The sequence below is a fragment of the Fusarium falciforme genome, chromosome 2 (genome assembly GCF_026873545.1).
Source record: "Fusarium falciforme chromosome 2, complete sequence".
In the NCBI taxonomy this organism is placed as follows: domain Eukaryota; kingdom Fungi; phylum Ascomycota; class Sordariomycetes; order Hypocreales; family Nectriaceae; genus Fusarium; species Fusarium falciforme.
Window position 1 is genome coordinate 2,217,298 of NC_070545.1, and position 26,169 is coordinate 2,243,466.

Genomic DNA, 26,169 nt, shown 5'->3' on the forward strand with positions numbered 1-26,169 from the left:
CCGGCCCCCGCATCTTCCCCCCTTCTATCGCCTTCTATCCCTTCGGAATTCCCTCGGAATCTCGAATCTAGGAGGTTTCCAAGGGAGAGTTACCAACACGCTGGTTGCCTAGGCCGATCAATGCTGATGGAATGCGGAATAAATATTCAAGTCCAATGAGTATTAAAACTGCCCAGTTTCAAGAGCATCCCTTAAAAAATTTGACTCCTTCTAGAAATTGCACACAATTCGAACTTCGCACAAACCCCGAGAGTTCAAGACAGAACACGACTCGGGAAATTTTACCGTAAATGGCAATGTTCACGTCACCCGTGGTGTTCGGTTCATATTCTGTTCATACTTGAGGCACTGACAAGCAATCCGCATGGCATAAGCCACGGGGAGAGAGACGATAACAAATCGTACTCTATTGGCTAACATCTAGATGATAGAAATACTTTAACACCTGGTTTTCTGGTGAAATGCTTGGTTCTGTTGTGGGTCAGCTTCATGTCTTCTCAGGGAATATTGAAACCTGCGTCTGACATGCCGACAGCATACTCGATGGGCAAATCAGGAGCGATATCCAGGAGGGTGCGTTGCCTTGTTCACTTGTTCTTTTTGTAATTCGACGGCATAAGGTGAAAGCCACCAGTGCAAGGAGCTGTCATTGCATTGGCCAAGTTTACACAAGTGGCCAAGAGGTACCCCAAAAAGGCATCCTGTGCTCTTGGATACGAGTTCAAGATGCCACGGATCTCAGTACCTACTTTCACAGCCATTGGATTAGTTTCCATTTCTGTACATTTGAAAACCTGTTTTCAGCCAATGGAAGTACGAGGGTTTATGGTTCTAATAATATATATCCCGTTCTGTCTCGTGATGGTCTGCTTACACCAGAATCCTTCGGCGTGATGATGATGTCCCTGACAAGGCACTACGGCCACGATAAACCGGGAGACCCAAGTATATCAATCCCAGACCAAAGATCGTATCAGAACTGCAGTCCCCATCAAGTGCCGTGATCAGCATAAGAACCAAATGCGACATCGATGATCTTCTGGGGCTCGCGGCCCTTGCCCTCGAGCCCCAACTTCTGCCCAAGATGGAGGTTTGTGTTTGGCCCCCCAACTCCCATCACCACACTCATTCACGTCAACATCACGTAGACTATCTATTCGCAGATAAGATCTCGACCCCAGACCAGCAATGACGATCCGCCAGCCCCCTTTCCAGGAGGCCAATGGCCAGCGCGGTAGTGGGTGGCGCGCCGCCCTTCCCAAGGTCCCGTCATCCCATGTTAACCCTAGCTCCCCTGATAGGCCGCGGCCCTTGCAGGCTGCAAGGATGATTGTCCGTCCAGGACCCAGAATCACTGCAGAATGGCCGGCCAAACTGCCATGTGTTGAAGGCCCTTGGGCTGCTTGGCCCCATAGCCGCCTTTAAAAAGCCCTGACCGAAAAGCCATACAGCGGGTCGGACCAATGCTGGACAAATCTGGCGCTCGGGCAGTAGCGTCATTGTGTGTGGCCCAGCCGCCAGAGTCGGTCGGTCGGTATCCGTACCTACCTTAGGTAGTAGGTAGGTGTCTTTGTTGTCTTGGATCTCTCGACTCCCTCGTGTACATAGCATCCCTTCGCTTGTCAACTTCATCCCAGACCCGCAAGCCAAACGCCCTTCCCTTCCTCTTGTCTGCTGCTGCCGTGATCTTCGCCTTTGAGATCTGAAAACCTATCACAGATCATGGGATATAGTCCAACTTGAGATGGGTAAGTCCAAGTATTTTGAGGGTGCCCACCCACCCTCGATGTTCTGCACCCGCCCCTCTTCCCGCACCACCAACTTCAAAAGCTGTGTCGCGGGAATGCCTTCGCTCCAGAACAACAAGTTTGTTCCTCCGCAAGGCTGAGGAGCTGTCGATACTACTACACCAGAGCTAGCTACTGCTGCTTCCTTACGTAGCGGCTGCAGCTGGTTCACGGCCGGACCCTCCTCTCCCGCTCTTGACGGATCCGCTCTTGTTTCACCAACGACCGCCTCGAAACACCTCCAACGAGATATACTACTAGCAATCGCTGACAACCTTCTGTGCTACCCAACAGTGCCGTCGCAGCCGCTGCCGGACCACCTGCAGGATCCGCTCAGGTTCTCTCCCCGGTCCGTTTCAAGACTCGACGAGGAGGAGGAAGAAGATGAGAGCAGCTGGGACAGAACCCTGCGTCCCATCGCCCTCGACCCGCCTGTTACCCATCGACCTGCGCATTCGCGAGACTCGTCCGCCGAAAAGATCTCCCAGCTTCCTCCGACATTGAACTCCCCCCGCATCCACGGGCCGCACACGAGAGGCGCCATCGGCGGCGTGGTTGAACGAGTCGTCGACCCCAAGAGTGCCGCCTACGGCCATCATCGTCAGACCTCCATCGTACACGGCATTCAGCACTCGAGAAATGGCAGCTTGGCCAGCACCACCTCCAGCCCCCTCAGTCCGCAGATGATCGCTGCCGCCGGCGTCGGCCTCGACCGCCCAGATATGCCATCCGTGGCCGCCCGTCTCGATGGCGATGCCACCTTTCCATCGCGGCCCCCCACAGCTCTCTCCGGAAGTACCGTGGCCATGGATCGACCGACCGCCGCCGACATGTCCCCTCATGGCCCGACCCAGCGCAAGCTCGAACGCATGCACAGTAAATCACGGCGTGACCACACCCCTCACCACTCTCATTCATCCCGTCACCACAAGGATGACCAGAAGACGGTGGGCGAATATGCGTTACACGTCTTGTTCACCTCTGTCAGTTTAGGTCCCGAGCCTAAACGCTCCCTGGCTGACCTTGTCACAGTTCATCGCACAAGCTGAGGAGAAGTTGACAGAGTGCGTCACCGTCCCCTTTGATCCCGAGCCCCATGTCGAACAAGTATGCGGTCCGGGTGTCGATCCGGCCTTTGACCAGTTAATTGTTGCTCTTGGTCACATTGCCAGCCCCAAACCGAAAGCCCTAATAGACTCAATGATGCTGTGGAGGAAGAGCAAAAGCGACGCCGCAAACGAGGCGCGCAACCAACTCCAACAATCCCGTGGAGTCCTACCTGGAGGTCCATTGCTACGAAGAAATACAGAACCCGTTCAAGCTGGAGCACCCGACAGTGTTTTTCCCAATGGCCCGCCAACTCTCGCTGCAAGACAAGAATATGTCGCCCAAGCTGAACGACGGTCGACCGTGTCGATTTACATCCTTTGCCGAGTCCTCCTCGAAGTGATTAGCCAGAGTAACCTATCGTCGATTACCCCTGAAATGGAGGACAAGCTAGAGAGCATAATTTTTGGGCAGCTCAAAATCGCCGACACGGAGCACTTGATGGTGTCTCCTCTGAAGCTTGCTAACTGGAACCTTTTTGCCCAGCTGCTCGGGCACATGAGCGACATCAATTTCGCCAGCGTTACCAGGAGATTCATTGAAGATCTGGAGAGCTCCCTTCAAGAACGAGTGGTCAAGAGTCCGACTTCATCCTCTGGCCGGGACGCAGAAGGAAAGGTGGAACTCGTCTTGGGAGGAATGAAGCACCTCAAGCTCAAGATCTCACCCGAAGATGCGTGGGAACACTCTTGCGACTTTCTCATCTCCTTGGGCCGTCTGTTTCAGAAGTCTCATGGCCAGAGGGTTAAGACAGCCTTTTGCCAGGTGATCGAGATGTTGCTTCTTCCAATTGCGGCAAAGGCGAGCAACAGCCACTTCATGCATCCGAAATGGGCGGAGGTTCTATCTGCTGTTGGACCTCGTCTGGCCCAAATGTTTATGAAGCCGAGGCATTGGACCTTTGCGTTTCCATTGACCGCGACCCTGCTCTGCGTCTCTTCCCCGGACAACTTTGGCTCTCAGTGGCTACAACTGATTTTGCCTCTGCAAACCAAGGTAAAGGATCGATTCACCAAACCGCTTTGTCTTCAAGTTATTTCTCGTTTGCTCTGGACTTACTTGTACCGGACCAATGACACCGTTCAAGGCGCTCTACGGAAGATCGACGAGGTGATGAAACTGGTTTTACCTTCGTCAAAGCGAAGCCTGGTAGCCTCTGACACCATTTGCACTGAGCCTTTGATCCAGATCATCCGAATCATCGGCTTCAAATATCCCGAGTACTGCTTCAGAACCGTCGTGTTCCCCCTGATCAACGCGGAGCTATTCACATCGAATAAGGAGTTGAAGGTTGAGCAATTGGATCCTGATCGAGTCGTTGTGGGAATCAGGGCCTTTCTCTACATCATGTCCGACCTGGAAAAGGGAGAGCAAGGACAGCCACCTTTCCCCCAGTTTGCCGAAAACCCTTCGTCGACGTCAACGCCTGACCGATTTCCTGTATCCCCTGCCGCCTCTTCTCCCCGCAACTCCCCCCTCTCGCAACCAACAGTTACTTCGAAAGAGGAGTATGTCACTCGCCCTGTCCTGACACACGTCTTGAGTGATGGCGTCCGGGAATACTATCTCAAGTTCTGCGAGATCCTTGGCAAGATTACCATCATCTGCGACAATACCTTTGGCGGCCAAGCGGCCCTGGATGAGAAATTCAACAGCCCCGGACCAAAGACGCCCATTGCTGAAACCTTTACCTTTTCCCGCAAGGATGATCACCAGAGTGCCGCGGACCAGAAGCAAGCGTTTTACGAACTTCTCCATGTTGCCGTACAAGCATTACCTCGGTGTCTGTCAGTTGATATCCCATTCAACTCACTCATCAACTTGCTATGCACCGGCACAGCCCATGTGCAGTACAATATTGCTGAATCATCAGCCAACTCTCTGAAAGCCATCGCCAGGCAATCGCATGCCCAACAAGTTACCATGGGCTTTGCTCGATTCATCTTCAACTTTGACGATCGATATTCAACCATGTCAGATGGCGGAATGCTTGGTCATAGCCACATCGAGAATACCCTTCGACTTTACGTCGAGCTTCTGCAAATATGGATTGAGGAAATCCGGCAAAAGTCTAGGGATGCTGCTACAGATCAGCCAGAAGCCAATGCCTCGGACAAGCGAGCTCTCAAACTCGATCTCTCGAGCATATGGGCCGAGGTTGATCAAGCAGAAGCCCATGGTTTATTCTTCCTTTGCTCACAGTCCCGGAGAGTTCGTCACTTTGCTGTTACAGTTCTTCGCCTCATCGTCGATTTTGACAAAGCTCTTGGAAAGGAAGCGTCCGAGGACAAGGATTCCATGAGGCTTATTGACATACTCGAGAATGAGTCCAGCAAGGTCATGGATTTCAACGATGAACAACTGTCTGTTGCTGAGCGGAGTCGATTGCAGCGAGGTCTTCAGAATACCAACAATCAAGGAGCCTTGGTTGAGCTCTGCGCCAGTGATGTCTCTTACGATACGACCCTGTGGTTCAAGATCTTTCCAAACCTTATCCGGATGGCCTACGAGAAATGCCCGTTCACTGTCACGATCTGTCGAGATCTTATTTGCAACCGAATTCTTCAGATGTACAAGCCTATCGTCTACCTTTCTGAGCCCTCGCGAGGCCTATACTACAACGGAGACCCTGGCAGTGCCAGAATGGGAGGTCGGTCTGCAACAGCCCATCCAGAGGTAATGGTGGAGCAATGGAAGCTATACCTGATATTCGCCTGCACGACGCTTGCAGACCCAGGTGCTTTGCCTACGCCACAGGATCCCCAACACGTCCGAAAGACCTCCAAATCATCTTCCAAGGACAAGATTGTCACCGCCAGGATGTTGTTCAAATATCTCATTCCATTGCTATCAGTCTCATCGGCTTCTGTTCGTGACGCCGTGGTTGTCGCCATGGGCTCAATCAACATTCACATCTACCGGACATTGCTCGAGGAGCTGCAAGGCCAGGTTTCTCGGTGTAACGATGAGGCTCGCGCCCGGATACACCAGAGAACGAACAGCAACCCTCGAAGGAACCGCAAAATGGACCTCCTTAGAACGGAGATCACACACGTTTTTAAACTGACCTCACACTTCCTCAGTGAACCTGAGGTTTACAATGGGGAGTTCTTCTTGACAACCCTGACCGCATATACAAAGGATCTTAAGCTCTTCTTGATGGATGGGGAAGTTCAGATGGACTGGGAGTTTCAGAAGCTCCGACGACACTACTGCGGACTGATGGAGGCCCTCTTTGAGGGCATCAACCGAACCAAGGACCCCTCTCGATGGATGACATTTGAGTCTCGAAAGTCGGCCTTCTCTCTCATGGAGGATTGGTGTGGCTTTTCGCCAAATCAGACCCAGATACGCGCTCGCGAAGATACCATGCGACAGTCCCTGATTGATCAGCAGACTTTAGGTGAGAGAGGCACTGTCACCGCGGCCATGGAGATTGAAAAGAGGAACCTGAGGACCGCGGCTCTCAGCGCCATGGCAGCCTTGTGTGGAGGACCGATCAGTGTTACGACAGAGAGCAATAACGTTCTCCAGTTCGACATACGGCGCATGCTCGCTTGGATTGAGGCCATCTTCAACTCGGGAAGCGACCGGATGAATGTCATTGGAAGGAGGGCTTTGAAGAACCTGATTGTTCACAACCAGGAGGTTCCCTACCTGATGGAGCACTGCATCGCGCGGTGTTATTTGGCCGACGTCCCGAAGGTCCTTGAAAGCTATTTTGCCGTCGTAACTCAGGTTTTGCAGGATCACATTGACTACCCGTGTCCGTTCTGGAAACTGCTTGGTCTTTGCCTCTTCACGCTGGGCAATGATCAAAGTGAGATTCGGTCCAAGTCTGCGACTGTTCTACGATCTCTGGAATCACGCCAGCAGAGGAACTCGAAGATTCAGGATTTCGACATCAGTATTTCCGACAAGACACAGGCTGTCTATAAGCTTGCACAGTTTGAAATCTCCAAGCGTCTTGCGAAGCAACACACTGAGCTGGCTTTCCACATCTTCTCCGAGTTTACCCTCTATTTCAAGGACCTACAGCCTGCAGCCCAACGGAACGTTGTTGCTGTAATTCTCCCCTGGATCCAGTCCATTGAGCTAAAGTTGGACCCCAATGGAGGCCCCACGGCGCAGTCTTTCGTGCTACTCGCAAACTTGCTGGAGATCACAATCAAATCCAGTGGTGCGCTGCACAACGAAGTCCAGGCTCTCTGGCAGGCCCTTGCAACTGGACCACATCCAGGCAATGTCCGACTAGTGCTGGATTTCATCATGCAGCTGTGTCTTGAGCGCCGAGAGCAAAACTTTGTCGAGTATGCCAAGCAGATTGTCGTCTTCCTATCCACAACGAACAGCACGCCAGGTATCAAGGTTGTCGAGTTCCTTCTCATGCAAATTACGCCGAAAGCTATGGTGCCGAATGAGAAGCGCGATGCGGTTCCGCCGCCGCCTGACATTAGTCTTTTGCCTTACTGCGCTGATCTGGCTGAGGCTCTCCCGGTGGGTACCAAGCAAGCCGGGTTCTCCCTTGGTCAGCTGTCGTTGATTTTGCTCGTGGATTTGATGGTGTCTCCAGTACACCTCACGCAGGAAAACGTCCCGCTTCTGCTTCAAGTGGTGACTGTCTTGTGGGATCACTACACACCTCTGGTTCAGGAACAGGCACGAGAGATGCTCGTACATCTGATCCACGAGTTGGTCATATCTCAGATCGACGACCAGGCTCAAGAAGTCGACAGGACGTCTATTGAGGACTTGATTGATCTTGTTCGTCGACATGACCGGTCTGTGGTCTGGGGATACGAGGACAGCAATGGCAAAGTGGATGACCATGACAGCAAAGTGCCGCCGAGCATGGAGTTCCTGACAGCAGAGGTGGTCAAGACGTTTGAAATCACATTCCCCGGAATCAAGGACCACTGGGGCCGACTGTCACTGACCTGGGCCACGTCTTGTCCGGTTCGCCACCTCGCATGTCGTTCGTTCCAGATCTTCAGATGTGTCCTCACGTCGGTTGATCAACTGATGCTCGGAGACATGCTTGCGCGATTGTCCAACACGATTGCGGACGAAGATCCTGAGATCCAGTCCTTCTCAATGGAGATCTTGACAACTCTGAAAACACTCATCGTCAAGCTGGATGCAGACAATCTCCTCAGCTTCCCGCAATTGTTCTGGACTACGTGTGCTTGCTTGGAATCCATCAACGAGCGCGAGTTTCTTGAAGCTGTCGAGATGCTCAACAAGTTCCTCAGCAAGCTGGACTTGAGCGTGCCCAGTGTGCGCAGGATACTTGCCGATGGCCAACCAGCCCGATGGGAGGGATTGTTTGATGGTGTGCAGCCGTTACTTCATAAGGGCCTGAGATCCTCTCTTTGTTGGCAACCAACCCTCGACACAATGGACAAGCTGGTACATCTCCCTTGCGATGGCTTGATCGGCGACGACACTCGGCTGTTCTTCTCTTTGCTGGCAAATTTCCCCCGGTTCTTGAACGAGCTTGAGAAGCCGAGTCTGGGCGACGACGTTTTGCACACGGCTAAACTACTTCTGGACGAAGCCGATCGTCAGGGGCTGGCCAGCATTGCCCTGGCTCTGCATGACGTTGTCTCAGGAAAGCCTCAAGGTAGCAGCAAAGACTTCATTCTTGAGCTCTGGGGGGCTTTGAGAGAATACTATCTCCCCCACCTGGACTTCCAAATGGTAACCTTCCTTATTGGACTCCTCACGAACTCTCTGTCTTGGGTCAAGATCCATACGATGAGGATCCTCTGTGTTGCTATCCCCGAGGTAGACATGCGCAAACCAGAACTTGCTGGCCATGGGTCCGATCTCATCTCGCCATTGCTTCGCCTCTTGCAAACAGAATTTTGTATGGAGGCGCTCGAGGTGCTGGACAACATCATGACCATGTCTGGCAACCACATGGATAAACACCATCTGAGGATGAGCATGACACGATCAACATCAAGGGCGATCCGCAAGGAATACGAGCGCACGCAGAGCCTGTTCGGAATCCCGGAGGCGTCAGGCTGGGCTATTCCTGTACCCGCGAAGAAGACGGATGCCACTCGTGCCAATATTCATGCCGCCTTCTACACATGCCAGGGCTCAGAAGGCATGCTGACTGAGACTTCGCCAACCCCTGACGTGGAGTTTCATGCAGATGACTTTCCCTACGGCTACTTTGGGGCGTCGGAGCGAACCGAGACGATGCTCTCTGACGAGGGTCGCGGCGATGTTCACGTTGGCGACCTCGCGACCAAACTGGACAGTCTCGATGATTTCTTTGATGAGCCGTCAAGCCCTGCTACTGACGACGACGGGCGATCATCAAGGACAATTACTGAGTATACGCCTGAGTCTTTTGAGACTGGGGCGCAACTGTACGACGAGCAGATTCTGCCCATTTTGCACGAAGCCTCCAACAACACATCATTCCAGAATGGATTTGCAGACCGTTCCCCGGCTATGTCAAGGGAAGCAAGCTCAAACACGATGAATCCCGGGGCCTTCAATGTCATTGTCCCTACTACACGGCCTGGGCTTCATTCCAGATCTATCACGTCCCCATCCGCTCCGGCTTCTTATCAGCCACAGATGGGGGACATTGCTTCGGACGATGAGTACGTGGGAGGATTCTCTGATGCTGATGATGAGCGACCCAGCACGGGGCACACCGAGGGTGCCTTTTTCCTGGAGAACATGATCAAGCCTGTGACTAGAAGGCCACAATCGAGAATGCGACGTGTAACACAAAGCAGGTCGCGAGATGAGAGGAGCAGGGAGAAGCCACCACCGCAGCCAGCGTCACGCCTGGCGAACAACATGTTTCCACCCAAGATTCAAAATCAAGGCCAGGGCGACATGCTATGAGGATATAGAAAGGAAACTGGTATTGACGGCCGCACCGCATGTATTTGAACGTTGAGAATGTTGTATGATGTGTAGAGAGAGAGCATTTGTTGCATCGGCGCTGGGGATTTCTGTAGTTGTGACTCGGATAGGCATTCCTTGGGAACAGTGTTTTTCAGCGATACAAAAAAGGAACTGGAAATGATATTTTGAGAAGATTATTGCTTCTTTCTCAGCAGCTCTGCGATTATTCTTCCCCTTTGTCCTTCCTTGTTGTGACTGACCTCAATTGAGTGGTATACTGGCTTAATGCATATTGCGGTGTTATTGGCTCTCGATCAACGAATTTTCATCTGAGCTTCAATGAAGCAACTTTATCAACACTCGCTCATGGAATAATGTCTATATTGTTTCGGGGCGCTCAAAGGGCCTCGAGACGTTTCAGATTACCGTCGAAATGGTGTTCTACAAGCATCGGGGTGCGGCATATTAGCAACAACAACGGCCAAGTGCCCAACCTCTTGAAGTTGATATACCCCGAAGCTCCGAACAAGGGACACTCGGATCTCGCCACGTTTCTGGCTTACGTCGAACGCACGAGTCTAGACAAGAGGACAACCGTATATCGGGGTACTCACTACGAGTACACGGTCGCCGACACGCTCTCCCAGTATGGCTTCTTCCTCAAGCGCGTGGGAGGCGCTTCGGACCGCGGCATGGACCTCCTCGGAACCTGGACACTGCCCTCGACCTCGCAAACGATAAAGGTTATCCTGCAGTGCAAGGCAGGCGTCCGGAGTGTAGGCCCAATGTATATACGCGAGCTCAAGGGCGCTTTGGCAGCAGCACCGCCGGGATGGCGAGGCGCGGACACGTTGGGTCTGCTGGTGGCCGAGAAGCCGGCGACTAAGGGGGTGCAGCGCGATATGAACTCGGCCGAGGTAGCACTGGGGTATGTTTGTTGTTCCAAAGAGGGAGAGTTGGTGCAGCTCCTATGGAATTACAGGGCGCAGGAGATGGGCTTGGAAGGGATCTCGGTGGGCGTCCGGCATGGGGTAAACGGAGAGGAGAAGAAGTTGGTACTGATGAAGGGAGGCAAGGTTCTCCCGATGCTAGAGAAGACGACACCTGAGGAGCAGGAGTCAAGCATACCTGTTGACGGTTGAAAGATGACGACACCGTCAGCAGAGCATTCAGATTCGGGCTGTTTCCGAGAGGTGCATCTGCGAAAACTCGGCTTGTGATACCAGTCAAGCGAGAAGTGCCCAGCAATCGATATTGGCAACTACACAAGACTTATGAAGCAATTCAACTCCCCTTTCCAATTCTCAATCCTGGCACCAGGTCTTTGGAACAACGCAACAACCGCGATAACTTGGCTGAGATTCATTTTTTCTCACAACCGCCGACTATCAGCTGCTGATAACTGGATTTATGCATCCGAGGGACGGTTATCACGACATGCGCTTGTCATGGAAAGGGCGTTGTTCAACATTGGGTGACGATAACGAATAAATAGTGGAGGACCAACCATGGTCACTCTAGATCTGCACCCCGCACATTAAGCTTGACCTTCTCAGTTCTGGGACCGGCACCAGCTTTATCTATTCTCATCTCATTCTCGATTAAACCTCGACTCAAAACTCTGCTCAGTGTCATTGAGCAAAGGAAAGATGGAGGCGAGGCCTGGCGGTACTCGATCACGGCATGGTCTGTCTCGTCTTGTTCGGCACGACCACTTCCACAAGCTGACAAGCAACAGGATGCCTGACATGTCGGCGAAGGCATAGAAAATGCGATGAAGAAAAGCCGGCCTGCAAAGTTTGTCGAAAGACTGGCCGAGAATGCGAATATGGGTCTGACTTGAAATGGGCCGCAGTTGGCCACGCCTCGTCCTTTGCGACAAGGCACAATAAGAGGATGAGGGAGAACCCGGCCCGCCGGCGACGTCTTGACGACAACTCCGAGCGATCTAGGACTCCTTCAGCCGCCTCAAGCCAGTTTCCTCTAACTGAATATGAATCCTCTAACGTGTTCCCAACCTCTACAACCAATCAGAACAGCGATCCCGGCCTGGATATGTTGATCTCGTCATCTATGGACCTCACACCCTGGGGCGACTCTGCCTCCGACCTAGCTTGGAGTTGCTTGATGGGTTTGCCTCTTGGAGCTGATCTTCTCCCTGAACCCTTTGAGCCATCTTTATGTGCCGATACGACGGAAAAGAATCAAGAAATCGAACCTGAAGTGCCAGTGACGGGCGAGGTTGGCTCAATTGTTTCGAGACCAAACCCCTGGCCAACCAAAGACTCGCTGGGCCCTTTGCTATCAGCAACTCTATCCTCTCCCAGTGAAGAGATAGCCTATGCCTACTGTATGCCTTACCCTATAGTCACTAGCTCATCCTTCATTTGCTAACTTCTGTATGTAGACCTCAACCACACCTCCTCACGGATACCCGCTTACGATGGACCCCATAACCCCTACCGGAAGCTCTGTCTCGTCTCCGTATCTTATCCACTCCTCTTGCACACTATCCTCTATGTCTCTACCGTGAGCATGTTCAACTATGGGCGCACTGATAGCTCTCTGATCGCCAAGCACCAATCTCAAGCATCAAGCCTGCTGCAAAACGCGACCGCGTTCCTCAGAGCAGAGAATGGGAAACCAGGCCAAGAAATGCCTGGTCGGAGCCATGCGCTGTCTGTCCTTTCCCTTAGGGAGGTCACTCTTGCAGCATATCTGATGCACATTGTGACTGAGGTCATGTCAGGTAGCCAGACTGCAGAAACCTTCCTTCAGAACGCCTATCAACTCATGGTAGAGCTGGGATATATCGAGAGTATGCCGGAGAGCTACTATGCGCGACTCCTTGTTCACAGATTCGCAATCATCGATGTCGTCCTCGCTTTTCTGCGACGACGAAAGCCTATTGCGCCCATGAGCTTTGTTCTTTATCAGCAAGATGAAGAAATGGACCAAAATGAGCCGTCTTTTCGCGAGTTAACTGGTTGCCCTCAACCAGTTCTTGCCTACCTGGCCAGGATATCCCATCTGGCCTATGATGCAGCTGCCTATCAAGGGAATAGCTCGTCGCACCTGGCAGAGGCCTATCAGCTCGAGACTGAAATGCGCACCTGGGGACAGAGATATCCGGTGTCGTTTGCTCTGGGAGTCGATCAAGCAAACGCGCAGATAGGCCCAGCAGATGATCGCAAGGATCTCGACACATTAAGTGAGTGCTTCTACTGGACAGCGCAACTCTTGCTAGCGAGGAGAGTGTTTCTGGATCCTACATCATCGCCCCGGGTCCAGTTTCTGAGACGACATCTGTTTATTCTCATGGATCGTCTCCCAGCGGGTTGTGGCCCAGACTCATCACTCCCGTTCCCGTTCTATATGGCTGCGCGCGAGGCCATGACTTCCGAGGATCGCGACTGGGTTCGGACAAAACACGTCGAGATGATTAATGTATACCGTGATAGGTCTAGAGAGATCATGATGGGATTGACTGAAGAGATATGGAGCAAGGCAGATGAGGCTGCAAATGGGAGTGTCTCGGGTGGGCATGGAAGCTTGGTTGTGTTGGAGAACGACATGTATATACATGTGCTGGATACGGTAGCTTCTCACTTTGTGTTTTAGGTGGGAATCACAAACGGGATATCTCGGTAATATTTAATGCTGATAATAAAGGTTTGTCCTACCCATAGTTTCTATGTTGTTCGAGGAGTGTTCGTCATGCTAAGTCCCCCCAATTCCCAAAACGGAAGTGCGTCTCGCATCCCCCACCATAGGTGCATCATGAGGTCTCGAGTGTAACAAACATGGCGCCTCACTTGATCCTCAATGGCTACTAAAAGAGGGGTTTGCAGTTCACGGTCAAGGTACAATATGGCTACTTCTTTCTTAACCGTGGCTTTAAGCCATATCAAGTAAGACTTGCCGCCTTGTGCAGGCGTAACACATATTTTGGACGGCATGGTAAAAGGGAGGCTTGTGTCCTGGGCTTATATATCACCCTCCTTTGATGTTTCGTTATCGAGAAAGTTGTTTGCAACCTGGACTTGCCCGGAAGAACTTTAACCGTCGTTTAAATTTTGCCCTCTCTTGGAGATTGAGTGGAAGCTCTTATACCACTACATTTATCTTCGAGCCACGATACAAATTCTCGACCAAACCTCTTTACAAAATTCGAAAACTATGTCCACGGTCAAGGGAGACAATCTCCCCTTCCGACTTGCAGATCCTACACTATGCCATCAGGACTCTTACGTCCACGGGCAATGGGTATCCGCAGCGTCCTCAAAGCGATTCGATGTTCTTGATCCAGGCAGCGGAAAAGTCTGGGCCACATGCCCAGACAATGGACCTCAAGATGTCGACGCAGCCATCACGTCTTCCCACAAAGCCTTTCAAGAATACAGTGTCCTTAACCCACGCAAGAGAGCCCAGCTGCTTCTCGCCTGGCATGGACTCATCAGCAATGCCCGTGACGACCTGGCCAAGCTCTTGACGTATGAAACCGGAAAGCCCTTTTCTGAGGCGCACGTAGAGATCGAGTACTCTCTGGGCTTTACGTGGTGGTTTGCTGGAGAAGCAGAACGCATCCAGGGCTCCATCAACATCCCTTCTGCCCCCAATAGGAGGGTCCTGGTGATCAAGCAGCCCATCGGCGTCTCGGTTGCTCTGGTGCCTTGGAATTTCCCTGTGGCCATGATTCTCCGAAAGGCAGGCGCTGCTCTTGCAGCTGGCTGCACCATGGTCGTGAAGCCGTCTCCCGAGACCCCCTTAACCTGCCTAGCCCTGGCCGACCTCGCCACGAGAGCAGGGTTCCCCAACGGCGTCTTCAATGTCCTGACAACCTCTCTCGAGAACACGCCCAGCCTCTCGGAGGCCATGTGCGTGCATCCGCTGGTCAAAAAGGTGACCTTCACCGGGAGTACGCGAGTGGGCAAGATCGTGGCCGGCTTGTGCGCGCGAAACTTGAAGAAATGCACGCTCGAGCTCGGAGGTAACTGTCCCTTCGTTGTATTTGACGATGCCGACCTCGAGCAAGCCCTCGATCAGCTCATGACGTTGAAATGGAGGAACGCTGGCCAAGCTTGCGTATCTGCGAATCGTGTCTACGTCCAGGCGGGCGTCTATGACAAGTTTGCAGCCATGTTTGTCGAGAAGACGAGCAAGCTTAATATCGGCCACGGTGCAGCCCCTAACACGACGTTCGGCGCAGTAACAACAGCCGTCGGGCTGGAAAAGGCGGAGGCACAGGTTCAAGACGCAGTTTCACGCGGCGCAAAGCTGGCTCTTGGATCTGGAAAGCCATTCGCTCCTGTTGGACAAGGAAGCAGCGGCTACTTCATGGAGCCAGTTGTGCTGACCAACATGGACTCCTCCATGAAGATGAGCTGCGAGGAGACATTCGGCCCTGTCTGCGGACTCTTCAAGTTTGATACGGAGGACGAAGCGATCAAGCTGGCCAACGACACTAGCATGGGACTAGCAAGTTATGCCTTTACCAAGAACGCCGATCGTCTGTGGAGGATGTTTGAGAAGCTCGAAGCAGGCATGATCGGGCTGGTAAGTTGTCTATCCATCAGGTTACTTGAAGTGAGGCTCATTTTCTCTAGAACACTGGGAATGGTTCTGCGGCCGAGAGTCCGTTTGGTGGAATCAAGGAGAGTGGCTATGGCAAGGAGAGCGGCAAGGATGTGGCTGTTGCTGAGTATCTGATTCAAAAGACTGGGACTTGGACTATCAACTAGAATATTATATGAAAATTATCGTTGGATATCGATATGTTGGTTGATATAGTCGTTCACATGTTGCACCTCTCTGGCTTACACTAAACGAGACCTCGAAGGCCTAACAGTGGATGACTGTGATACTGGCCATATTCCAACGTGATTTTTATCTCACTTGACCTTTACCGATAGATTCAGGCTCGTATAGGAGTGCAAATAGCTTGAACCATCCGTAGTGATGTGAAGATCAAGTGTAATGTGGGCTATTGACGACAGGTAAACTTCAAAGGCTCAGCTGGAGAATCACAAGCCCCATTCCCTTGCCCACATGTTCACGCCGAAGGATAGTTTGACAAGGAGTCATTTCGGCTTAGAAATCGCCATCCAAAGACCGGGCCGGTTCATAAATTATTGGCTGTGATTGCCGGCACCACCATTATCTATCTGCGAGACGGCGTCATGTGGATTACCGCATTGGGAAGTGCGAGTCGCAGTCCCAATGCCGAACAAGCGCCATGAGATGGAGTCACCAAGGCTTGGGTATAAGAAGTCCCAGTTGAAAGTCAGAGACTTAATCAAACAATTACTTGTATTCAATCAGTTTCTTACATCCTCATCTCATTCGCCATGGCCCCTTCTGCAACGGATATCCTGCCGGAGGCCAGCAGCGCATCTAACAAGGGCCTCACTCTGTCTAAGCAGACCTCGCATTATGTCGACTTGTGGTCCAAACATGTACGAGGAGGCTTTGCAACGTTTCCTGCAAGTTGAATTGCATCGACTTAGTTAAGCTTCTCTAAACTGTCTTCTTAGGTGGCCGTCGAGAGTGCCCAAGACCACATCATCACCGATGTAGATGGGAAGAAGTACATAGACTTCATCTCTCAGTTCGCCGTCATGAACTTTGGCTATTCTCACCCTAAAATTGTCAAAGCTGCCACTGAGCAAATTCAAAAGATGCCGCTCGTCGGCACTGCCTACATCAGCCCTCTCTATGCCAAGTTTGCAGAGCGCATCACAACGGCAAGCCCTGGCCTTTGTTCTCAATTACAATCAAGTGTCTAACATGCGCAGAAATTCGGCTACGACTCTATTGCAACCATGCTCAGCGGCTCTGAAGCTGTCGAATCCGCTGTCAAGATCGCTCGCAAGTGGGCTTACACCAAGAAGGGCATCTCGGAGGGTGAAGCCTGGATCCTCACCACCGATCAGTGTTATCACGGGTTGACACTAGCAACCATGCCTCTTGCTACCGTCGTTGCAAAGAGTAACCACCTCCTTGATTCCTTTGCTTCGCTCCATCTGACTTGTTCCTCAGACTTTGGCCAACACGTTCCCAATGTCGGCCCGTATGCGCCAACGAGTGGAAAGCTGATTCAGTATGGGGATGTGGAAGTGCTTGAAGAAACCTTCAAGCAAGATGGCCACAAGATCGCAGCTTTCCTAGTCGAAGCTGTTCAGGGTTGGGCTGGGTGAGTCTTGATTTCCATCGAAACCAGAGCTAGACGTTGACCTTTATCTCACCAGTACTCGCTTCCCACCAAAGGGATATCTCAAGGCTGTGCAAGAACTCTGCAACAAGTACAACATCCTCTTTATCTGCGACGAGATCCAGTCGGGTTATGGACGAACTGGCAGGGACTTGGCGTACCAACACGAAGAAGGCGTCCGTCCAGATCTGGTCACGCTTGGAAAGGCGGTTACTGGAGGTGAGCATCTACCCGTCTGCACTTGTACTTCTGGTGGCTAATAAGATCTAGGATTTTACCCCATGTCTGTCATCATGGGCAAGAAGGATGTGATGGATGTCCTCGGTAAGAACGAGGTCCTCTCAACCTTTGGCGCAGCCCCTGTCGCATGCGCTGCAGCCATAGCTTCTCTTGAAGTTCTCGAGGAAGAAAAGATCTCGGAGCGCTCTCAACGTCTAGGAGAACTACTCGCCAAGACAGTCAAGAAGTTGTCGCCCCCTCACGTCAAGGAACTCCGAGGAGGTGCCCTCTTCCAATCTCTTGTTCTAGACGAGTCTGTCCCTGGCGTCACCGCTCGACGGGTAGCTGCACTGGCCGCGCTCAGAGGAGTTTTGGTGGGCATCGGAGCTGGTCGCCTGCGCTTCAGCCCGCCAATCACCATTACTGAGGAAGATCTTGTCAAGGCTATCGAGATTGTCGTACAGGCTCTGAAGGATGTTACTACTTTGGGCGATTTCCCTGGCAGCGACTTTATCAACTAGAAAGATTATTCCAACACAGAAAGACAAGTTATGGCATGGTTAAATGTTTATATTGTGCGGTCAAGTATCTACAGATAGCATGATATTTTCGTAGAGATAACAAGCAAGCCAGTCATCGCGTCGATATTTTATTGACTCTTGGTGCTTTTCAACGCAATGTCTTCGTCCTGTCCCTTCGAGCCCAACTTGAGCAAGAGATCTGCCGCGAAACCCATACCTTCCACAGATTCAAAATGCCGTGGGGTTTTTGACAGCTCATGGAGGGCCATTATGCCACCTTTCGCCCTGGCCCTTGGTCACCGGCGATTGCGTCGGTTCGATGACGGGGAAGGCAGCCAAAGCGTTGTCTGAACTTTTCTTTTGTGCGATCCTTCTTCAGGCGGCGATGAATCGGACAAGTTTTGTTATAAGCCTCCTCGCCCTTGCAATCGCTCTGTTATAGCATAGGAAGGTACTTTCGATCCCGCCTGTGGAGATTGTCAAATCCGGAACCGTCGCCCCCAGGTGGTGGCAGGCCACCTATAGTAGTGGTAGTCATCGCAGGACGGGGTGAGTCTCGCCTAGCATCGAGCATTCGCCTCAGTTGTCTATTTTGACTAAACGTGTCCGAGGAGAACAACCCCGTAACTTCAAGGCGTCATCTTGGTGATATATATGAAGATTCCGGGTTTGATGTATATCCTGGCATAGCGTCCAGCGCGAGTAGGAGTGTGTTCCGCTCGCTGGGACCTCTCTGAGACGGACTGTGGCCCTCCAGTCACATCCAGGGAATTGAAGAAAAGCCCAGGGTTTCTCTGGGTGAATCACATTTCCCCTCAGGGCACCCTTGGGCTGGTGAACGTTGATGCACAAGGTCGCGGCAAGTCTCTGCTCTTCTTAGGCGAGTATATATAAACCGTTGGAACGGCTTGCCAATATGCTGTGGGCCACTTGGGTGTTGGCAAGACAGACCGAAAAGAGTATAGATTCTTGATGCTCTGAGACGTTTTCTGGCAAGATGAGGATACCAAGAGCCGCCAGTCCTCATCCACTCAGCGGCTTTTGGTGCCGTGGTTTCTGGCTGGCAAACTCGTAGGTTGTAGTGGAAAGGTGCATCACTCCTGGCCAATTCCTCTGGGTTGATCTTCATGTTCAAGGTGCGAGCAATCCAGCAGAAAGATTTAACCATCTCTCCGTCAAGTTCTACCATGTATAGTATATGTGGATGGAGCAAAAGAAGTGGTTTCATACAGACTGGGGGAGGGGGTTAAATGCTCATTGAGGGGTTGATTGTCATCCAATTTGGAATGAGGCTGCTTGGATCTAAATACACTCACTATTCGCAAACGTTTCTTCTTTTAGTTAAGAAATAAATCACAACGTACCAAGAAATACCTGGCATTCAAACCTACAAAATTCATGCTTGATAGGAATTGCCGACAAGCTCGGGAACTTGCGGTAACAGGAGCATTCGCACACGCCCAAGCACAGAAGAGACACACAGCATGAGAGTCAAGCAGTTCAGAGCATACACCGTTGAGCACATCCACGTCACTTCAATCATCATTGATTAAACTGATTGTACTTGATTTGAGCGCTATATCTTTTTCAAGACAGCAAGGCGCCCTGCTACAGCTGCGATTTGATACCCCGAGGCCCAAACCACATCCCTACCACTTATGGACAGGCCGAGCCCGAACCTTCCCAGCATCCTTCTTGGAAGCCATGGCCTTCTGGATCCCAACCTTGATCTCCCTCAGCTGAGTCTCTGGCGACTCCATGTCAGGCTTCTTAGCATCCCACGATGGCTCAAACACATCCGCAAAGTCAAAGTCGCCCTCGAGTCCGACATCCTCGTCTGGCATCTTCACCTGAGGCTCAAGACTCGTCCCCATTCCATGGCACTGACGACACATGCGCTCGCCGACCGGCGCGTCCCTATCTGAGCGGCATTTCCACTAGCCGCCGCTCTTCTGTCGGACCGGAGTCGACCACGCAAGGCTGGGGTCGTGCCATTCGAGATCCCACTTGGGCCGAGCAGGAGTGTCGGGGTTGTTAATTCTCAACTCGAGCTTTCGGATGGCGCGGAGGAGCTCGTTGAACTGGTCTTGGAGTTTGAGGCTCTCGAACTTGAAGATGTTGGATTTGACAAAGATGGCGAACCAGTCAGGAATCGGAATCGATGACTTGGCTTCGTCGTTGGCCGTCGTCTTGGGTTTGGAACACAGAAATGCCTCCCAGGGAGCCGCCACAGTGGACTCAACAGGCTCAGGAGGTGGAGGGAGTGGGAGAGAAGTTACGGGAGCATGTAGAAGGTCCTCCTTTCGCTGCTTCCAAAACGCTTCCTGGTACACTTTCTTGCTCTCCTTCCGGATATCGTCGAACAAAGGTAGAGTAGGGTTACGGCTGCCGGCGTGCCCATGCAGGTCAGCCTCAGTGACGACATAGTCAAGACCGGTCTTGACCTCAGGTTTCTCTTTCTCAAAGACGAACTTCTCGAATCCCTTCAACTCGCGCAGTATAGATATCTGGTGCTCCGTCGGCGCTCGATCGGCGTAGTCCCAGTTGAACATGAAGGCCGCGGCGATGGCGCCCTCAGTCTCGGCACGGTTGAGCGCTACCTTTTCCATCAAGGGTGCCAGGTCCGTCTCGAGCTCTATAATCTTGCGCTGCTGGTTCCGAGCGAGAGGCTCAATGATCTTGTGCTCTCCCTTGGCGGGGTTGTGGTCTTGTCTGCGCGATTCCTTCTCAGCCTTGGCATATCGAGCGTCGTTGATCTTGTCCCAGGTTGCAGTGAGTTTCGCATGCTGTCGGGCGTACTTGGCATAGTCCTTGGTGTATTTCCTGCTCTGCGCGGTGAGAAAGTCTTCCAGCTTGTCGCTCTGCTCGACGTATCCTCCCATGGGCTCGTCTAGGTCGACAGGCTTGGACGATTCCACAAACGTAAACGGGAACCTCTCGATGTTGGGATATGCGTCGCGAGATGGAGGCGGAAACATCAGTCTATACTCTCCTGCCACAACCACAGAAGGATCACCAACTGGGCGAGGGCCCGCGAACTGGTCCTTGAGCACCTCACGAGCAGGGGCTCCTTGGCGCTCAAGCTCGCCGCTCTTGAAGTTTCTCAGGTCTGCGGGGGTGCTGATGACCTCAATCGATGAATGTTGGTGAGAAGAAGAGCTGGGCAGGTGGTCTGTCGTTGGCCTCGCTGGCGAAACGGTGTTAGGTGTTGGGGAGAAGACGTCAGGCAGGGTGAGGTGTGTCTGCTCATTCTGGACGATGGCTTTGGGTAAGATAAGTGGAACACCTTCAGGAGTCGGAGAGAAGACATCGGGCAGTTCAAAGGGCTTCTCCTTGTCCTGAACGACGTTTTTGGGTGAAGTAGATGGACCAGCCTCGGGGCTTGGAGAGAAGACTACAGCTGATTCGAAGCGCTTCTCCTCATTCTGGACGATGGCTCCGGGCCAGGTGGGTGAAACAGCTGGAGAGCTCGGGCAGAAGACATCGAAGAAGTGAATGCGTTTCCCCTTCTCCTGGGCGTTGGCGGGCTCATCGGGCTCGAGGGGGCGCTCAATGAGCAGTGACGAGGGCGGGCGGATACAGGAAAGCGAGGACTCGCTGCGGCCGAGGTCCATGATTGGATATCGCCTAGCAAACTTGGCCAAGGAGATGAGGTTTGAAGGAAAGGTGATGAAGCTGTGAGCGTGCTTGAAGTGATCTCTTGGAGACGGTTGAGTAGCTTCAAAGAGAAGAGGCAGAAAGAGAAAAAGGCTCACGCATCAAGGCTCAAAGCAAAGAGGTGCCAGGGCAGTGACAGAGTCTGCCGCAGTCAGGTTCGTGAACACACCAGCTGCCATCACTGCCATGGCAGTTCCCGCCAGCCTCGGCCGGAGCTGACCAACTTCCCCCTTGTTGGTGCTGCTCCATTGTCTGTGAATCACACGCCAAAGAAGCAAAGAAGAGGGGGGTGATCTCGATGACTGGGAGATACAGGCGTCTGCTCCCTTTTATTCAGCCCCTTGACTCCTTTTGTTTGCTCGACTTCGGACATGAGTGATGTCCTTTGTGAACCCCCCTTGTTCGGCGAGCCCGGTCTGTACACGCTTGATCGGATGGCTAGAATGAGATAAATACAGTCTTTCATGTGAGTAGGTCTCTCAAGCTCGTGGCTTGAGTTGCTCGCAGCTATACAAGGAGGTGATACATGCCAAACCCGTCATCAAGTCCCGAGATTCTATACCGGCTTCCAGAGGACAATCTCCGAAAACCTCCTGATGCACAAGCATCAAAAAGTGATCCAGCCAAACGCCCCTTTCTATAATGTTGTACATGTCTTGTTACATAGCTGACGAATAACAGCTCCTTCCGGCTCATGACCCCGTCAGACGGCCACAGGTCCGACACTGACATGCTCGCGAAGCCTCTTGGTCTCTGCCGCCACTCTTTGCCGGACTTGCTTCTTCTGTTCCGCTTCAATCCTTGCAAACTGACCACGGGCGCCATGCTTAAGCTTGGTGATCATGTCGGCCGCTTTGCCCTTTGTCAGGTCGTCGACAGTCAGGGGTTTGGCCTTGCCGCGGAGCTTGTTGATGAAGTCGACCTGCCCCTTTGTGGGAGGCAGTGAACGCCATCTCTGGTAGCGGTGAATAAATGTATGAGGGAATGCTTTTGCAGCGAAGCTGTCCGCCCCGTGCACAGCGTCGGTGAATGTTGCGGCGGTGAGGATCTCTCTCGGCATCGCATAAGGTGACTTTGCCATACCAGGAGGAAGCGCGCGCACTTCGACGGCTCGAAAGATGGGCTCAGATGTCTTGATTCGCTCACTGATCTTTTCGATCCTGATGTAGGAGCCGTTAGGGGCTGACAGCACAAACTTTTCCTCTCCCGCCTGAACCCAAGCGTATTTGCTGATGGCACGAATGTGCTTCTCGCCTGATGTGTCAGCGATGAGGTCCAATACGGACGAGTAGTCGGTGAACGTGACTGAGTCAGGGGAGTTTGGGCCTCCAGATGTTTGGTAGGAGAGAGACATCTGAGAGTCCACGTGCTCTACATCTTGAGACTCCTTGATCTTTCTTAGATCTTTCACTGTTGCTCTCTCAATCAACACGTTTGGATCAAGGCCAAACAGCGTAGGAGTTGTCACGATTCCAGTGTCCAGGCTCGACACGAGGTCGATAACATGGCAATTCTTTTTCCCAGGGTGCAATCGCATTCCTCTTCCAATCATCTGAACAAGGAGGTTGCGTGACCTGGTTGGCCTGCCTAGGATGATGCAGTCAATATTCGGAATATCAGTGCCCTCTGTGAAGACGCCGCAGTTGACCAGCACAGGGAACTCGCCGTTCCTGAAAGCATCAAGAGTCTCGCCTCTCTCAACCTTAGGGGTGTCTCCTGTGACGTATCTCGCGTCAAACCCGTGTTTTCGGAATCGCTCAGTCAACTCGACGACATGGGCCACATCAACACAGAAGACCAATGTCGACTTTCTCCCCGGAGCTTTGGCCATCCAGCTGCGCACCGTGATGTCGTTGATTTCGTCCGTGTTGACAGCCTTGGAGAGCTCGCCAGGCTGATAATCGCCAAATGCGCCCTTCTTCACCTTTGATAGGTTGGCATGGGATTCAACGGTCGTGAAGATGACATCTGAGAGCCATTTCTTAGAGATCATGTCCACATAATCCTTGTGATAGACAATCTCATCAATGGCTACACCAATCCTAACTCCATCAAATCGTGAAAAGGTAGCAGACACTCCAACCAGGTTTGGAGAGTTGTCCCGCTTCTCTTCAAGCCCAAAGTGGCCCAGGGTCTTTAGATAGCCTGGCGCAACGATATGATGGGCTTCATCGACAAGTACCAGCTTGAACCGGGAAGGATTGAACTTTCTCAGTCGGTCCTGTGATGTTATGCTCCGTACGCTGGCAACAGTAATGTCGGCTGTTCCCGTGGCGTGTACATTGCCCATCTCAATCTCGATAGTCTTATTTGGATACGCTCGCTGACAGTGATTAGCAGCTTGCTCAACGAGCTCTCGACGATGCGCCAAAATCAAGGTTTGCGTGGCCTCCTTGGATATTGGCGGGATCTTGTCGATGAGTTGTGTAAAGATGACCTTGCACTTGTGAGTTGAAGGACTTTCACGGTATGAGTCCAACGTACCGTCTTGCCACTACCAGTAGCTAGGGATATTCCCACTCTCTTATGACCCTGTTTCAATGAATCTAGAACCGATGAGATGCATTCCTCCTGATAATCTCGAAGCTTCAGCTTGGGCTTTTTATGAGCCACAGTCGATGCGAATGCCTTCAAAGCCAAGGGAGTGGCCGCGAATGCGACCATCCCGGTACGTGGACGGAAAAGACATTTTGAAACAAATTGTAGCATTGTACATGATGAGAAACGCAACGCGAAAACGTTGAGCCTGATGCAATGTGATTGATGAAAATTGGTGATGCAGAAGTTGATGCTGGTGCAAGATTAGTAATCAGATTAAAATCTTCTAACCAATGATGCTTGAGAGCTCTCACCTTTTCAGTTTTACTTTGAACGCCGTGAAGCATGGGTTGAAGCCCAGCTTCTTCACTTTTTACAAGCTTCAATCTTCTTCCATTCTTCACTGGCCTTGCATTCACTCCCAGGTCGGAGCTCGCCCTAGTCCCGCCGTTGCTATCATGTTTTCGCCTTCTCACAATCTTCGACACACAAGGAACGAGGGAGCATGGAGCTGGGAACTGACTATGATCCCCTCGCTGAGGAGGGACCTGACATGGGCGACGCTGAGCTGAGAGCCCAAGTTGCACAAGGTTTACTTGGAGAATACGGCCAAGGAGACAGCGATGCCTCTGGTAGCATATACAGTGGCGACGATGTCGATGCAGCCGAGGACGATCAACAGTCATCGCTCAAACGCCCAGCAGAGGAGGACCCGGTACCTCGTGTTTTCAAACGGCATAAAGGAGTTCTCAACACCGACTATCTGAACCTTCTCAACATCGACATTAAGGATGCGGCGCAGCGGGTTTGCGTCGTCGATGAAGAGGGTGTCCTCGACGCGAGCCAAATCGGCCTCACACTATGGTCCACTCTGGAAAAGAAACTCTTCTTTGAGGCTCTCGCACGCCTAGGGCAAGGGGATCTGCCTGGGATCGCGTCACGCATAGGCACAAAGAGCGAGGTCGAGGTGAATCATTACCTCCACGTGCTCCAGAGGGCGCAGCTTCTAAGGCAACGAGAAGTCAGACGTTCGGCCATCGAATTCCCTGAACATCCTGCAGCAATCGAGCTCAGCCAGCAGTGCTGCCATGCTCTGGAAGAAGCTGCCGACGCCATATCTGTCCGCCAGGAGCGCAAAGAAGAGCAACGGGAAGAGAGCAAATGGGGAGAATACTGGGACATTACCCCTAAAATCGCCCGCCAACTTGACAATGGCGAGAATCCTAAGGGTCAAAACCTGCCCTTCTCTACCCTTTTCCATCTTCCCACCTGGTTGGGGCTTTCTGAGCGCATCTTTATGAACTCTTCCATTCCTAGTGAGAATTGGAACTTTATCGACGACAACCCTCCCTCAATGTGGGCGACGACATTCGAGGACTTCCACTCTTTGGCAGTCTCCATAACCAGAAGAATTGTTCAAGCAACCCTCTTTCTCAGCATGTCCAGGATCCGAGCCAAGAGGGAAGTCATGCCCTCAACCCGCGACATCATCAGGGTGGAGGATGTCGAAGCCGCAGTTGCCTCGCTAGGCCTGAAACGAAACTCTCTGAGGTTCTGGAACAAGTGTGCCCGGAGACTTCGGCTCGAGGTATACAACGAACCACCTGATCGGGACGAAGAGGCAGATCAGGAAGCTCTTGGCTACGATCAAATTGAGAGCGACTTGCCTGGACGCGAAGAAAAGGCCAAAAGGGCACTCGAACCAACCACGGTCGAAGACCTTTCGGATCTATCCGACGAGGAGGTAATAGACGACTCAGACTTTGAGACGGCAACGATTGCATCACGCGAGGAAGAAGCCGCTATCAACCGAGAAGCCATGGAGATCCTGCAGTTCTCCGCTGCCGACTTCCCAGAGACGTACCGCAAAAAGGAGTCCCTCAAGAACCGCATCGCGACAGAGAGACGGCAGGAGCAGTACGCCGAGGAGAGTGACCAGCACGTCAGCCGGCAGGCCGAGGCCGAGATGTGGGATCTCCTACAGAAGAAGCCACCGATCGAGATGCCCAAGATGTATCAGCCGGGCTCGACGCGGCGGACGACCCTCGATGTAGAGAGCATCTTTCCCATAGGACGGGATTGGAGGACCCAGACGAGATACCACAGCGAGTGGGAGAGCAAATAGACGTCGTAAGACCAGACATGTACAAGCATCTACCAGGCCATGTCCATACAACTAGACGAAACATCTACAGTAATCATTACATATTCATGAATTCCATTGCTTAAGGGTATCTAAACCATAACATCCCGC

At 52.2% G+C, this 26,169-nt stretch overlaps 7 protein-coding genes across 7 annotated transcripts; 5 read left to right on the forward strand and 2 right to left on the reverse strand.

The window, feature by feature from the left end:
• Positions 1-1,843: 1,843 nt before the first annotated feature.
• NCS54_00263700 (Hypothetical protein) lies at positions 1,844-10,912 on the forward strand (the record flags this gene model as incomplete). Its single annotated transcript, XM_053148232.1, has 5 exons — positions 1,844-1,866; positions 1,942-2,770; positions 2,820-9,517; positions 10,240-10,698; positions 10,753-10,912. The coding sequence occupies 5 exons, from the start codon at positions 1,844-1,846 to the stop codon at positions 10,910-10,912; spliced, it is 8,169 nt and encodes a 2,722-aa protein (XP_053004207.1).
• Positions 10,913-11,666: 754 nt separating this feature from the next.
• Positions 11,667-13,391, forward strand: NCS54_00263800 (Hypothetical protein; the record flags this gene model as incomplete). Its single annotated transcript, XM_053148233.1, has 2 exons — positions 11,667-12,120; positions 12,178-13,391. 2 exons carry the CDS (start codon positions 11,667-11,669, stop codon positions 13,389-13,391), a joined length of 1,668 nt encoding a protein of 555 aa, XP_053004208.1.
• A 558-nt stretch (positions 13,392-13,949) lies between these two features.
• Positions 13,950-15,511, forward strand: NCS54_00263900 (Aldedh domain-containing protein; the record flags this gene model as incomplete). Its single annotated transcript, XM_053148234.1, has 2 exons — positions 13,950-15,326; positions 15,377-15,511. 2 exons carry the CDS (start codon positions 13,950-13,952, stop codon positions 15,509-15,511), a joined length of 1,512 nt encoding a protein of 503 aa, XP_053004209.1.
• Positions 15,512-16,117: 606 nt separating this feature from the next.
• On the forward strand, positions 16,118-17,720 carry NCS54_00264000 (Ornithine aminotransferase; the record flags this gene model as incomplete). Its single annotated transcript, XM_053148235.1, has 6 exons — positions 16,118-16,225; positions 16,304-16,513; positions 16,565-16,757; positions 16,809-16,962; positions 17,018-17,199; positions 17,251-17,720. 6 exons carry the CDS (start codon positions 16,118-16,120, stop codon positions 17,718-17,720), a joined length of 1,317 nt encoding a protein of 438 aa, XP_053004210.1.
• Positions 17,721-19,657: 1,937 nt separating this feature from the next.
• NCS54_00264100 (Hypothetical protein) lies at positions 19,658-21,334 on the reverse strand (the record flags this gene model as incomplete). Its single annotated transcript, XM_053148236.1, has 1 exon — positions 19,658-21,334. One exon carries the CDS (start codon positions 21,332-21,334, stop codon positions 19,658-19,660), a length of 1,677 nt encoding a protein of 558 aa, XP_053004211.1.
• A 746-nt stretch (positions 21,335-22,080) lies between these two features.
• On the reverse strand, positions 22,081-24,116 carry NCS54_00264200 (Hypothetical protein; the record flags this gene model as incomplete). Its single annotated transcript, XM_053148237.1, has 2 exons — positions 23,862-24,116; positions 22,081-23,814 (listed from the first exon to the last, which is right to left on the reverse strand). The coding sequence occupies exons 1-2, from the start codon at positions 24,084-24,086 to the stop codon at positions 22,081-22,083; spliced, it is 1,959 nt and encodes a 652-aa protein (XP_053004212.1). The 5' UTR covers positions 24,087-24,116.
• Positions 24,117-24,420: 304 nt separating this feature from the next.
• On the forward strand, positions 24,421-26,040 carry NCS54_00264300 (Hypothetical protein; the record flags this gene model as incomplete). Its single annotated transcript, XM_053148238.1, has 1 exon — positions 24,421-26,040. The coding sequence occupies one exon, from the start codon at positions 24,421-24,423 to the stop codon at positions 26,038-26,040; it is 1,620 nt and encodes a 539-aa protein (XP_053004213.1).
• Between the last annotated feature and the right edge of the window lie 129 nt (positions 26,041-26,169).